At 41.2% G+C, this 13,483-nt stretch overlaps 2 protein-coding genes across 2 annotated transcripts; both read right to left on the reverse strand.

Moving 5' to 3' along the window:
• Positions 1 to 51: 51 nt before the first annotated feature.
• On the reverse strand, positions 52 to 7,006 carry atic (5-aminoimidazole-4-carboxamide ribonucleotide formyltransferase/IMP cyclohydrolase). The gene is made up of 15 exons (XM_058089028.2): positions 6,839 to 7,006; positions 6,539 to 6,665; positions 6,293 to 6,436; positions 4,989 to 5,077; positions 4,753 to 4,904; positions 3,843 to 3,999; positions 3,605 to 3,730; positions 3,432 to 3,539; positions 3,265 to 3,350; positions 2,394 to 2,483; positions 2,013 to 2,138; positions 1,843 to 1,935; positions 1,598 to 1,780; positions 433 to 588; positions 52 to 334 (listed from the first exon to the last, which is right to left on the reverse strand). Exons 1-15 carry the CDS (start codon positions 6,858 to 6,860, stop codon positions 215 to 217), a joined length of 1,779 nt encoding a protein of 592 aa, XP_057945011.2. The 5' UTR covers positions 6,861 to 7,006; the 3' UTR covers positions 52 to 214.
• A 2,406-nt stretch (positions 7,007 to 9,412) lies between these two features.
• mnx2b (motor neuron and pancreas homeobox 2b) lies at positions 9,413 to 13,190 on the reverse strand. The gene is made up of 3 exons (XM_058089088.2): positions 12,562 to 13,190; positions 11,643 to 11,800; positions 9,413 to 10,926 (listed from the first exon to the last, which is right to left on the reverse strand). Exons 1-3 carry the CDS (start codon positions 12,992 to 12,994, stop codon positions 10,516 to 10,518), a joined length of 1,002 nt encoding a protein of 333 aa, XP_057945071.2. The 5' UTR covers positions 12,995 to 13,190; the 3' UTR covers positions 9,413 to 10,515.
• Between the last annotated feature and the right edge of the window lie 293 nt (positions 13,191 to 13,483).

Below are 13,483 nucleotides of genomic sequence, written 5' to 3' on the forward strand. Positions count from 1 at the left end.
AGCTGTAATCTTTTTATTGTGTTTAAAGGTCGAGTGAATGCCATATTTCATAAAAACTGACAAATACTTGAATCTTACTTTATTTCACACAGAATCACCACTACTAAAATGATAGTAACTTTGACCAGTTAGTTTCATAAGCCAGTTAAAGGTGGATGATAGACAAAAAGGCGTACAGTGTTAGTTATGAAGCATTAGCTGCCATTACATGTGCTCAGTGATGAAAGAGTCGCGTGTTGGTGTGCACAAGAGTGATGCCGTGCTCGTTGCAAGCGTCGATGACAACCTGGTCTGCGGCTGAACCTGACGGAGCTGCAATGTACTCAACGCCACTCTGCAAAACAAAGCAACGACGATGATAAACTAATGCAAAACATTGCTGTGCGACACTATGTTTGGCAGCACATGAATGCTCTGCTGCGTGGTATTTACCCGTTTGGCCCGATCAATGTTATCTCTGAAGGGGAAAAAGGCATCAGAGCTGACCGCCACCGCCTGCAGGGAGCTGATCCAGTTCTTCTTTTCAGTCTCTGACAGCATCGCAGGAACCTCATCGAACATAGATTTCCACACGGCAAAATCTGGGCCCTGAGCAAACAAAATGGCACCACATTTAGGGCTGCACCTGATGAAACCTGTTGGTTTGAATGTTGGCCACACAGTCCTGAGATCTGGTTTCAATCTCTTTTGGGCATCTGTGTGGATTTTGTCTGGGTAGTCCGGCTTCCTCCCAATGACTCATTCAACAGTTCAGGTTTACCTCACGTTTCCAATGAGCAGAGTTGTATAAATGGGGACAGTATACATGTACAGCAATAGCAATGTATTTCTAGAGCAGAGGTCTCAAACTCAATATACTTGAAAAAACAAAAAAAACGCATTTATTCAAAACAAATTTTTTTTTTAAAAACTTTGCTTTGGTTCTAATTTCCTACAAGAAAAGCTCTGATAAAACATTCCACTGTTCTCAAATATCTTACTTTCTATTTTTCTACACAAAATAAGATGAAAAATAAATAAACAAATCAAGAATAAATAAAATCAATCAGTAATAAATAAATGAATATAATAATAATAAAACGGCAAATAATAAAAACTTAAGAAACCACATATAGTTAGTGGGTAGACAAATGATTTTTTTCAGATTAAAATGAACAAAGCATTATTAGAGCCCTGTAGACATGACAAAACACGACTATAGTCACATTTATACTCTTTTTATTTACAACATATTGCGCAACTGCAGGGTCGTGAGACACATGCTAACTCGCAAACTAGAGAGCTAGCGACCTAAATGGTAGCCTTCAAGTTATTTCCTTTAAACTTAAATAGCCAAAAACTTACCACTTCCACACGGATAGGGAGGATAACTATTAACAGTTATTTAACCTTTAACATGAACATTAATCAAACGTAATAATTTTTCTGTGTACATGATACCATACAGCATCCATATCAAACTTGCGTGGGCCGCACTAACATTAAACTTTCATATCAAGGCGCGGGCCTCAAACTAGTGTCCTGCGGGCCACATTTGGCCCGCGGGCCACGTGTTTGAGACCCCTGTCCTAGAGTGTTAAGTGTGTGGAAACCATACCTCTCCAATAGTATCACTGACATACTGATCGATGGCGTTTGCTATCTCGGCTCGCTTCACACCGCTACGGAACTTCATGCCCAGCACACGAGGATGGTGTCTGAGCCACCAGTTATCAGCTTTGTCGCCTGCCAGTCGGGTGCAGTGTATGCGAGACTGCTGGCCCGCACCGATCCCGATCACCTGATGGAATAAGAAACTCTTATTCTGCTGCATCGGGGTATTTTTCCCTCAATCGGCGTTACCTGTCCATCTTTGGCGTAGCAGACCGAGTTGGACTGAGTGTATTTGACAGCAATGGTGGCCACAGTGAGGTCACGCACGGCTGCTTCAGCCAGCTGGTGAAGACGTTGGCATAGAATGACGTTAACTTGAAAGGATAAAAGGAGGCGCACCTTGAAACATTTGTACTCACCGAGCCCTTGGAGACAACATTGCTGAAGAAGTCCTTATTGATAAGCCCGCTGTTCCTCTTTTGTTTGAGATAGAGTCCAAACAACACTCGCACTTCAGTGTCGTCAGGCTCGTAGTCGGGGTCCATCTTCAGAAAGCACACACGAGATCCAAATCGTAAATTTAACCACAATCTAATCCAGACACTTAAATGTGGATGTCAACAACATCAATATATCTACAGGCAGATATTATATTGTACCAACACGGACGTTGTGTAGTGTTAAGACTTTATGATTTTAAACTAGGAATACATATTATGCACCATTTTTCCAGTGCATGGCAATGTGAATACCAATCTTTTTTTTTTCTTTTTTTTTTTTATAAAAGAACCCCCAGTCACCTGAAGCACGCAGTAGTTTCCATTTTTCTTTTTGGACAGGATTCTGAGGGCCTCCTCATCATAACCAGGTGCAATGATCCCATCAGAGACCTAAAATTGAAAAATACAACTTTAGAACACAAATTATTAATTCCATGCTGGGGTGTCCTGCGACGCTCTAAGAGAATGAGACAAGACCAGGTTTTAACTTTACTATTAAGAAAGGTACAATAAAAAAATCAATTAATATGTACTAAGTTACAATCGGGCGGCATGGCGATCGAGTGGTTAGCGCGCAGACCTCACAGCTAAGAGACCAGGGTTCAATTCCACCCTCGGCCATCTCTGTGTGGAGTTTGCATGTTCTCCCCGTGCATGTGTGGGTTTTCTCCAGGTACTCCGGTTTCCTCCCACATTCCAAAAACATGCTAGGTTAATTGGTGACTCCAAATTGTCCATAGGTATGAATGTGAGTGTGAATGGTTGTTTGTCTATATGTGCCCTGTGATTGGCTGGCGACCAGTCCAGGGTGTACCCCGCTTCTGGGATAGGCTCCAGCACCCCTGTGACCCTCGTGAGGAAAAACGGTAGAAAATGAATGAATAAGTTACAATCATCTGCACACTTAGTGTATGCTACCGGCCCCGCCTCCACCCACTCTGACAAAAAGGGCTCACTCTGTATAAACCAACGCATAGTCAAAAACTATTGATGCCTGTTTGAAAGCAGGAAACGAGGAAGACAGACTCGCATGCACAAGGAAATATATTGATGCCAGCAAAATTATCACATGAATTTTCATTTATTGTGATTAGTTAATGTATTTATTATTGTCCAAGGCTTAGTGTCCACAAGACATTTTTTTCTGAGCTAAAAATCCTGTCAGTTTTACCTCTCTTGATATAATCTTGGCCGTGGGGACATCGCACACGTCTGATACAGCAATGAAGTCACCAAAAGATGACATCCTGTCAGAACCTGTGAAAACCAAAACAAAAAAAAAAAAGGTGACATGTGACCAACAGGAAAGGTTCTTTGAAGTAAATGACATATTCAGACCTCTCGCCCTGGCATAAGCAGTGGCCAGCGGGGTGAGGTCTTTCAGCATGTCATGCACCATGCACACCCTGGCCTCCTCCTCAGTCAGAGGAACTCCTACAGCAGCTCCTTCGTAGGAAGAAAAAAAAGATGACTCCATTTCCCACATGGATTTATCAAAGTCAATCTCTTACCAGCAGGGCTGACGTGCTTAAAGGATGTGGCGGCGGCCATGCCAAGAGCACTCTTCAGCTCCCGGACCAACTGCCACGCATTGAGGGCGTCACATAAGTTGATGAAGCCAGGGGAACCGTTGACCACTGAGAGAACAAAAGGATGTCACCATCTTACTACCAAATCACATTTTTCAACTAAAACACACACAGTAAGCTAAACGTGAGCATATTGAGACGATTTATGCAAAGTGGGCACCTTTGAGAGGGAGGCTTGGGTGTAACGTGTAGAGCTGGGCGGGTGCTTGGTGGGGGTTCATGCCATAACGGAGGGGCAGCTGGGAAACGCCACGGCTGTACTGACCACGGAAGTAATCCGATATGGCTTCATCATACTGGGCTGTGTGTGTGAAAGCCTAAGGATTAAAAAAAAAAGAAAATATATAGAAATTTGTATGCAGGCTGCTAATACAACATTAATGCTAATTTTGTGAAGGGTCACAGACAGAGTCCGAAATACTTGAAACAAGTGGACTTTGTCCGAGGCCAGTCATCACCACTATGCAAACAGCAAGAAGGAAGCAGTGTGTGGAGTTTGCATGTACTCCCTCTTGTTTGGGTTTCCTCCAACATCCCATAAACATACATGCTAGATTAAGTGTGAATGTACTACAAAAGTGTGAATATTTGTTTGCCGATATTTGCTGTGATTGACTGGTCCAGGGTTCCAGCTCACCCACGACCCTAATGAGGACAAACGGTCGGGTAAATGAGTTCATTCATTCATTTTCTACCGCTTTTTCCTCACGAGGGTCGCAGGGAGTGCTGGAGCCTATCCCAGCTGTCTTTTGGCGAGAGGCGGGGTACACCCTGGACTGGTCGCCAGCCAATCACAGGGCACATATAGACAAACAACCATTCACACTCACATTCATACCTATGGACAATTTGGAGTCACCAATTAACCTAGCATGTTTTTGGAATGTGGGAGGAAACCGGAGTACCTGGAGAAAACCCACACATGCACAGGGAGAACATGCAAACTCCACACAGAGATGGCCGAGGGTGGAATTGAACCCTGGTCTCCTAGCTGTGAGGTCTGCGCGCTAATCACTTGACCCTGGGTAAATGGGTTATAAAAAAATTAAAAAATCACACAATATTTTTACTTTGAGAGCTAGAGTCCTGCGTGTTTCCAGTGTTGTATCTTTGTCTCCCGAGTTTTCCATCTCCGTAGCAACCAGTGAATAATCAGCAGGGTCACACACAATTGTGACCCGTGCATGATTCTTAGCTGCGGCTCTCAGCAAAGTTACACCACCTTATGGAAAGAGAAAAAAACATGTTGGTATTTTAAGTGAAACTTAATGGGGTTGGTTTAACTTTACAGGAATGGACAACACACCAATATCGATCTGCTCCACTGCGTCTTCCACTTGAACATCCGGGTTGGATACCGTCTTGACAAATGGGTAGAGGTTGCACACAACCACCCTAAGAAAAAGCAAGCAGAAGACACTCATGTTTTTAAAGGGAACTATTGTGCTTATTTTTCCACTCTTTGTATTGAGTTGTGGACTCCTATAGAGCAGCTACACACAATAACATGCACAGAAAACTTTTTTGATTTTGCAGAATCTGCACATATTCCAGCTGTATTTCCTTGGATTTGTGCTTCCTACCAAAATGATCCGTTTTAATTTATTCCATATTTATTATATGCCCATGGGCAGCACGGCGGTCGAGTGGTTGGCGCGCAGACCTCACAGCTAGGAGACCAGGATTCAATTCCACCCTCGGCCATCTCTGTGTGGAGTTTGCATGTTCTCCTCCGGGTACTCCAGTTTCCTCCCACATTCCAAAAACATGCTAGGTTAATTGGCGACTCCAAATTGTCCATAGGTATGAATGTGAGTGTGAATGGTTGTTTGTCTATATGTGCCCTGTGATTGGCTGGCGACCAGTCCAGGGTGTGCCCCACCTCTCGCCCGAAGACAGCTGGGATAGGCTCCAGCACCCCCGCGACCCTCGTGAGGAAAAAGCTGTAGAAAATGAATGAATATTCCATGCCCCCTCCACTGTGATTGGTCACACACTCAAAGTGCTTCCTAACTATGAACCATATAAAGAAGTCCGCCCCTCTGTGACATCACAAAGGGGCAGTTTTACCACGCCTTTTGAAACCGAGAGTTTTGAGCCATCCCAAACTTCTTTCAGGGCTCACTTCCAAATGTGCAAACCTAATTATCTGAAACATCAGCATCGTTTAACACGAGAATACAACATTCTAACTACATTTATAGGTCAGAAAAGCATAATAGGCTCTCTTTAATTCATAAACACATAACTATACTTCCTTAATCCAGGCCGTGATTCCATCCTAGTTATCCTAGCATCCTGTTAAGAATGCATGTGCACATTGGTCAGTCAATAACCCTATCAGTTTTACTCATCAATTATTTTAATGTGTATAGATTTCTCCAACAGAGGGACCAAAGACAAGTCCGACATTATCACGCTACTCCTGACCTAACACAAACCAGAGTCACAAGACCAGCTTGTGGAAGCAGCAGATTTTCCAATTAACATGAGCCGACTCGTGTTTCCTGGTCACACTTAAAAGGTTGTCTAATCTTGTCAAAAGTACACATTAGTGTGTACAAAACTATGATAATGATGTTCAGTTCTTATAGCTACTTCAGTCCTCACCTGACCAGACTGTAGCCCAGCTTGTCCATGTCTGCAGTGTCACTGGAGGTCCTCCTGGCAAGGATGCCTCCATGGACTGCGGGATGGAGCGTCTTCACACGGCCTCCCAGCATTTCTGGATGTCCAGTCAGCTCAGACACGTCCCTGACACATTCACACATACGTGCGATAACTTGCATAACGTGCAAAATAACACATATACACTTAGACACAACATTGTTGTGTTTTTTTTATCACAGCAAATACCTGACAGCCAGGCCAGCATCACGCAGAGCTTTGGCAGTCCCACCTGAGGCTACCAGACTCAAGCCCACGTCCACCAGCCTTTTGGCAAACTCCAGGAGCCCACTTTTATCTGATACACTCAGGAGTGCTGCGTGGGATATAAAATAGTTATTTTATTCGGCAAATAACGTGAACTTTGAGCGAGCCATGAACGCGTCACGTCGGCTAATGTTAGCAATTAAGTTAGCACAGCAAATATAGCTGGCGAATAAATTTGCGGACAAACGAAGCCGAAATCAAACTTGAGGAACAAGAACTCACCCATTTCGGAGGAGGATGACATGTTCACAGTAACAGTAAGGTTGTAGTAGGAACAGGTTTATTAACAGGGCTATCGCTGAAACAGTTGTACCATGGACAAACTCAAATCTTCAATATCCACGCTTTTCAATGCTTCTTCATCATGTGCTTCAAAAAGTGCTAAGTCCCGCCCTGCAACATCGGCCCGCCCCCGAACATCACACGAGCGTACCCAAGCGTCATTTTTACATCCCGGAAGTACGTGCTCTACTACACAAAAACTATATTTAACGATGATAAAATATATGTATATATATTCCCTACATATAGTTGATAATATACATTTTCCACAGTCATTAATATGAAAGTTGGTTACCAATTTGGGGAAATTCCAATAAATAAATTCTCAATAAATTTCAACACCAGAGGGCAGCAGAGGGCTATCACGTTGAAATTGGTGGCGTTTTCATTCATTATATTAATACTACTAATTGCAACATAACTATGCCAAAGCTCAGTACATTGTCATGAAGTAGCACTATGTAGATGTAAAAGTAGTAGAAGTAGAAGTAGTAACAATGTTGTAGTTTAGTGTTTTTTTTAAATGCACATGAGGAAAAAACAATAATATTATTGAAGTACATTCATGCATTTTAAAATGACTGTATTATATTATTGGAATTGATACGAATGAAAAACTGGAATCATACTTGGGTAAAATAACGTATTCAATACATTTTTCGTTTTGATTTATGAACGGGATTGTGGGGACGAATATGCTTCCCCCATTTCACCACCAGAGGGCAGCTAGTGGTGACGTTTTGTCTTTGCTGACCTTTATATCACAAATTACTTTTACTAATAGGTTACTTGTTTAATTAAATATGTTTGTGTAATTTCCATAAGAACAAATAAGATAAAATTAGTATAAATCAGTTTCCATTACCATGCATTGGACGTTATTGTAACTGTATAGTCACTATTTACATGAAAGCTGAGACTGCGCCAATTTAAAAACTAGGGATGTTAATTTTGATGCTCAGTGGATTTACGTATACTTTTCCCATCAGCTTGTCTTGAAGGTTGACAATTAGTAAAACACCTGCGATGTACATTTCGTCCAACAATAAATGACGCGTTTGGATACATCCCTTTCACGGTCACGCCCTTTTCAATAAACTTTATTGGAAAAAACAGACATTTTTCATGCTTTAGAAGAGCGTTTTGAGTCGACCTGATGTGAATTTATTGGGCTGTCCATTAGTTAAGTGACAGGGGCCGTGCAAAAGCACAGCCATACGTGTGATTACCTTAAGAGATCACACAATCTGTTCATATTCACGCAATGAGACCCACATCTAGCTGATTAATTCAACTGCGGTGTGTAAATAGTTTAGAGGCTTTCTGATTTATTCATTTAAGAAATGAAAAGCAAAACAACAAATGAAGGTTTCCTTCATGCTGGGACCCGAGGTGAGTCAAAGTAAATGTATTTAGACAGAATTTCCTCAAAATAATGTCAGCATTTTCGTTAAGAATGGACCACAATATATACAAAGATTTGTTTTGTTTGTTTGTATCTGACCTGTAACCAATTAATAATCTCCATGCCTTACCAATTAGCTGTGAAGTTTAGTTATGTCATGAAAGAGATGACAAGCCTGAGAAGTAAACGAGCTGCTATTGATTTCATCAGTCAAATGAAAAGCTGCAATGTGATGAACCAAGTCTAAGGCGTTTTCATGAAAAATGCCCTCTGATGATCGACTAGAGTTCCTTCAATGATTGGCCATTGAATCTAAACACATTCTGATGTAATATCAATATATTATTATAATTTCTTTTCTCAATGTCTTTCGTTTTCTCTCTTAAAAAAAACCCAACTCAATCCGAAGTATGCTTTTTATCATTTCAAAATGTGACTATTAGATATATATTTTTAAATATAAAAATGCGAGCGAACATAAAAGCCATGAAAACTACTAAATATATCATCTGATTGCCCTGCAAATGTTTTTAAATATTGTATTAGTAGTATTTTTTACTTGCTGCAATTTAATCAACGTCTGAGTTGCTTTACTTCCTTTTCATTAACTTAATAATATGGCTATTAGTAAACCCCTGTGATTAAGTGGTACCCAAGAGCATTTAGAAAACAATTATTCGTGAATTATGTGCTATTTTTTACTACTAGAGAAAATAAAGACAAGGACAACAAGACAAAAATCAGCCACGTTTTGTTAATTTTATATCATGCAATTTAATACATTAAATGAAAGCACTATGTACACGGTCATGTCATTTCTTGCTTTGCAAAAAAAAAACGTGGCCGTGGAGGTGCTGCTGATACAGAATGAAACAACATTACAATTTAGCACGAAAGCAGTTGTTTTGGTTGAAAAATACATTTTCTGTGTCGGATTTCGTCAGCATCCCGTCCGTCTTCTATAGTTTATTTCTTGCATTTAGAATTTCTGCAGGTAACGCACACCGAACATAACCCAAAGGGACACAAAAATAATGTTAAACCTTATTTCCGGAGTTTTTTTTTATCTTTCAAACGTCTCATATTGCAGGAAAAGAAACCCAAAGAATTCAGCAGAATATGCATGCTAAATACAAGATAAAGAATTAACCACATTACGCACAACAGTGATTTTCAACCACAGGTGTGCCGTGAGGAATTATCCGATATCACTTTTTTAAAAATCAACATTTATTAATAATTTTCTGCAAATATTATGTTATTGTCGAGTGCCAGTGCTGTAAAGAGCAATGTAATATTCGTCCGTGTGGCAACACGTAGCTGATTTCCTCGTTCCTCCAATAGATTTAGTGATGCACGTGAGATATTTTGTAACACTTTTGTTTAGTGGTGTGTAGCAAGATTTTTCCAATGGAAAAAAAAGTGCCGTGGTTCAAAAAAGGTTGAAAAACACTGCCGTAAAGCATCAAAATGCACTGTTCAATTGATCCTTATTGAATGTTCACTTATTTTTCTTCAAAAAGTATACTTTATACTTTTCAAACAGCCAATTTCAGGTTGTAATATTAGAGCAACTGACATTTTTTTTGTTTGTAAATGTATGAACTTTGCTAATAAATACAATTTACAAGGACCGGTTGAATAATATTGATGTCTACTTGCAGGTAAACTGTTGGGTCCTTCACGATCAACAAACTCCACTCATGAACATCCACAACCTTCTTTTATATATATGTATATATATAGTTGAACCACAAACAAGCTTCAGACAAACACATTATGATCAATCTTTGGAATACATCAAATAAATTAAATGCATTTACATACAAGGAGGAACAACAAGAACAAAAAGTGCAACATCACATTTGAAATTGATGCACAAAATAAAAAGGATGTTATGTGGTATAAGCCACAGCACCATTGCTCATTTATGCCTTTTGTCCTTATGAGCAACCACACACAGCAGTAATCTGGCATGGTCACATGACATGATGACAAGGTGGGTGGAGTAGACACAAGGTGACTTGAAGGTGAGGTAATCAGCACCTGTCTCTGCATGGCAAGCTGTTTGATGGCTTTATTCACAAAAACATATTTGTGTCCTTTCTCATTTGTGTATGAAGACAACAGCATTACGTCCTTTTGGGACACAATATTATACATATCTTGGAGTCGGTGTCCTAACAGTCATATTGTCAAACCTGCAGTCCTTTCACAGTCCTGCCATCATCTTTCTGTCTCCTCCTCCTGCTTGCACTCCCTCCAGCTCTTCTTCAGAAAAAGGACTATGCGAGTTGAAGCCAGCGTCGGTGCTACGCTGCAAGAAGTCCATGGATCTTGGCACCCCGACACGGTTCCTCATTGTGACCGCAAAGCCATGCTGGGTTTCCTCCTCTTCTTCCTCCTCCTCCACTTCATCCTCCTCGTCATCGCCATCCTCCAAATCCACATCTCCTCCATCTTCTGGATTCCTGTGAGGCCTTCTCTCGTCTGTTTTGCTGCTGGATGTTCTTCCTCCATTGTGGAGTCGCTCAGACTCAGACTGACTTGAAGCACTGGCTTGCTCCTTCGCTTTCCGACTCCGTTTCCACTTCATTCTCCGGTTTTGGAACCAGATCTTGACCTTAAATCAAATAAATATACAAATGAGCATTTCACTGGAATGTATTCCTTAAATGTACTTTTTTCTTTATAAGAGTACATAATTTTTTTAAATATGTAAGTTCAGTAAGCTAAATGCAGAAATTTCCAAAACAATTGTATTACAAATCCTTTCTTATATATAGAAAGAAGGTTTTCAAATGTACCTCCAACAACACAAATCACAAATTAGTTAAATGATCAACAGTATGTTCAATGACTTAGAGAATTCTAAACGGAATTACATTTAAATAATACAATGCACATCACATATAAAAACAAGCATTTTACACCAGTGGGAATCTTCAAATGACATGATGCAACAAAGTTAAAATTTCACAGTCAAGTACCGGATGTAGATGTTGAAAACGTCTCCAAAAAGCACTGAATTAATATAAATATATTTTAAAATATAATTCTGAAGAGTTGTTACTATAGATTTGATGCAATGAGTGCTGTAAATACACATGAATAATGTCTATGTGGTTATTTTAATGCAGGGATTTAGGTCTACCATTGTTGAAATGGGCTGCAGACAGTTTGGAACCATATCATACGCACGCCAGCGTCTGTTGCAGGAATATGTTTGGACATAGCAAATAAATAGAATAAATTGTGATGCGATGCAGTTATCGGTTGTTCACACATTGACTGCAAAAATGATTCTTGTGTCCGTGGAGAGCCCTTTGATTCGCTTACCTGCGTTTCCGTCAGCATGAGGGATGTAGCCACTTCGAAGCGTTTGGGTCTGGACAGGTACTTGTTGACTTTAAACTGGTTTTCCAGTTCCAACAACTGCTGACTGGTGAAGGCGGTTCGGGGCCTCCGACACTTCCCCAACAAACCAGACTGTGGTCCTGCAGGAGATGACACAAAAGATAAAGCATAAATCGGAGCATTCATTACACTCATAATTTCCGGATTTTTTTTTATGACATCACATATCATAGCTTTATAGGCCTGTAAGACTCATGTGCTTTTTTGTCTTGTTTGTCTACAATGCAGGGGACCCAATAACTTGACCTTTAGAGATGACTTAAGTTTCTGAGAGGGTGCGAACTCTTAGGCCAGATGCTGACACCAAGGACACAGGAAGTTCAATATGATTTTGTAGGTGGGGGCAGACACATATGGCAACACTCTGCAGCCGTCATTAAGTATATAGCCTTACTCCAGTTTATTGTTGACGGCGAACACAGCAGAAGCGGGCACAGAGGCCATAAAAACACAGGCATGCCATTAACTTAATGAAAATTCAATGAAGGCTTTGGGGTTTTATTGATGAACTACAAAACGTTTTAGGCGTTTGTTGATAGTTTGTTTATCACACAAAGGCAGTTTGCATGGGTTTGTCGTTTATGGAGAAAGATGCGGGATGAAAATATGAGACAGATAACTTGTAAAGAGCAGAATGTATGGATATATGATGTCTTGAAATGGACATTTGAAAAGTCAATTGAAACTTTCTCAGTGTTTGTTCAATAACATAATACAAAAGCAGTCCTTGTTATATTTAATATTGTTTAATATTGTTATGGTTTGATAATTAAAGATACAACTAACATTTGATTCATGCCAGCATTATTGTCCACTAAATTCATATCATTTAAACACTCACCGCTGTAATCGGGCAGTCTCGGCATCATGATCCCGGCTCGGATCCAGTGCTCCAGGGGCACGGAGCCCGCCATGGCGGCCGCCTTCAGGTGTTCGGGGTAGGTCTGAGTTAGCTGCGTGAAGCCGGTGTAGGCAAAGGCTGGGTGCTGGCCACCCAGAGCCGACAGCGGGTACATGGGTGCAGGGTACATGCCTGGGATGGCGGCCTGGGGCAGCGAAGCGAATCCGTGGTGTGTGAGATTGAGGACACTTGCTTTGGGGATTATTCCTGCGTGGAGCTGCGCGGCCCGTGGAGACGGTGTGTCCCCGCGGCGGCAGGAGACGGGGCTCCCAGCCGGGCTGTCGCTGCTCAGTCCCGGGGAGAGGGCTCGACCTGCCCGGTTGGTCTCGTCTGCGAGTAGAGCGTCGATTCTAAAATTTTTGGATTTCTCCATGGCGACTTGAGATACAAGGACGAGTTTTGTAACAAGTTTAGTGTACTAGGATGTAGCGAATTCACTGTCCATCTACACATTTAACAATATAACACAAACATTTTCCACACTATTTTCCTTACTTTGTTACGTAAATGTGCCCACTAGGACCGCGTCCGTCTTCATTCTAAACTTCACAGTCCACACACACACACCCTCTTCATCCACAAGCCCCGCCCCTCCCCATGCAGGCTTGGTTGTTGGCTGTGATTGGCTGAACCCCTCGATTGCTCTGACGGGCCTCTAATCAGCTAATTACTCGCTCGTTTCTCCCCTCAGAAAGCATTGTGAGTGAGGTAATGTCCAACCCCTGTCCCGCCTGCAAACACCCTCAAGTGCATCAAAGCTTGTGGAGGTACATTAGAAGATTAGTCAATTGTTTCAATTTATAACTTGGAACCAACTCCTTATAAGATTGCACACTAGCTGGACACATCATAAGGTACACCT

The sequence above is a fragment of the Doryrhamphus excisus genome, linkage group LG13, assembly GCF_037039965.1.
Source record: "Doryrhamphus excisus strain RoL-2023G ecotype Guam linkage group LG13, RoL_Dexc_Guam_v1.1, whole genome shotgun sequence".
In the NCBI taxonomy this organism is placed as follows: Eukaryota; Metazoa; Chordata; class Actinopteri; order Syngnathiformes; family Syngnathidae; genus Doryrhamphus; species Doryrhamphus excisus.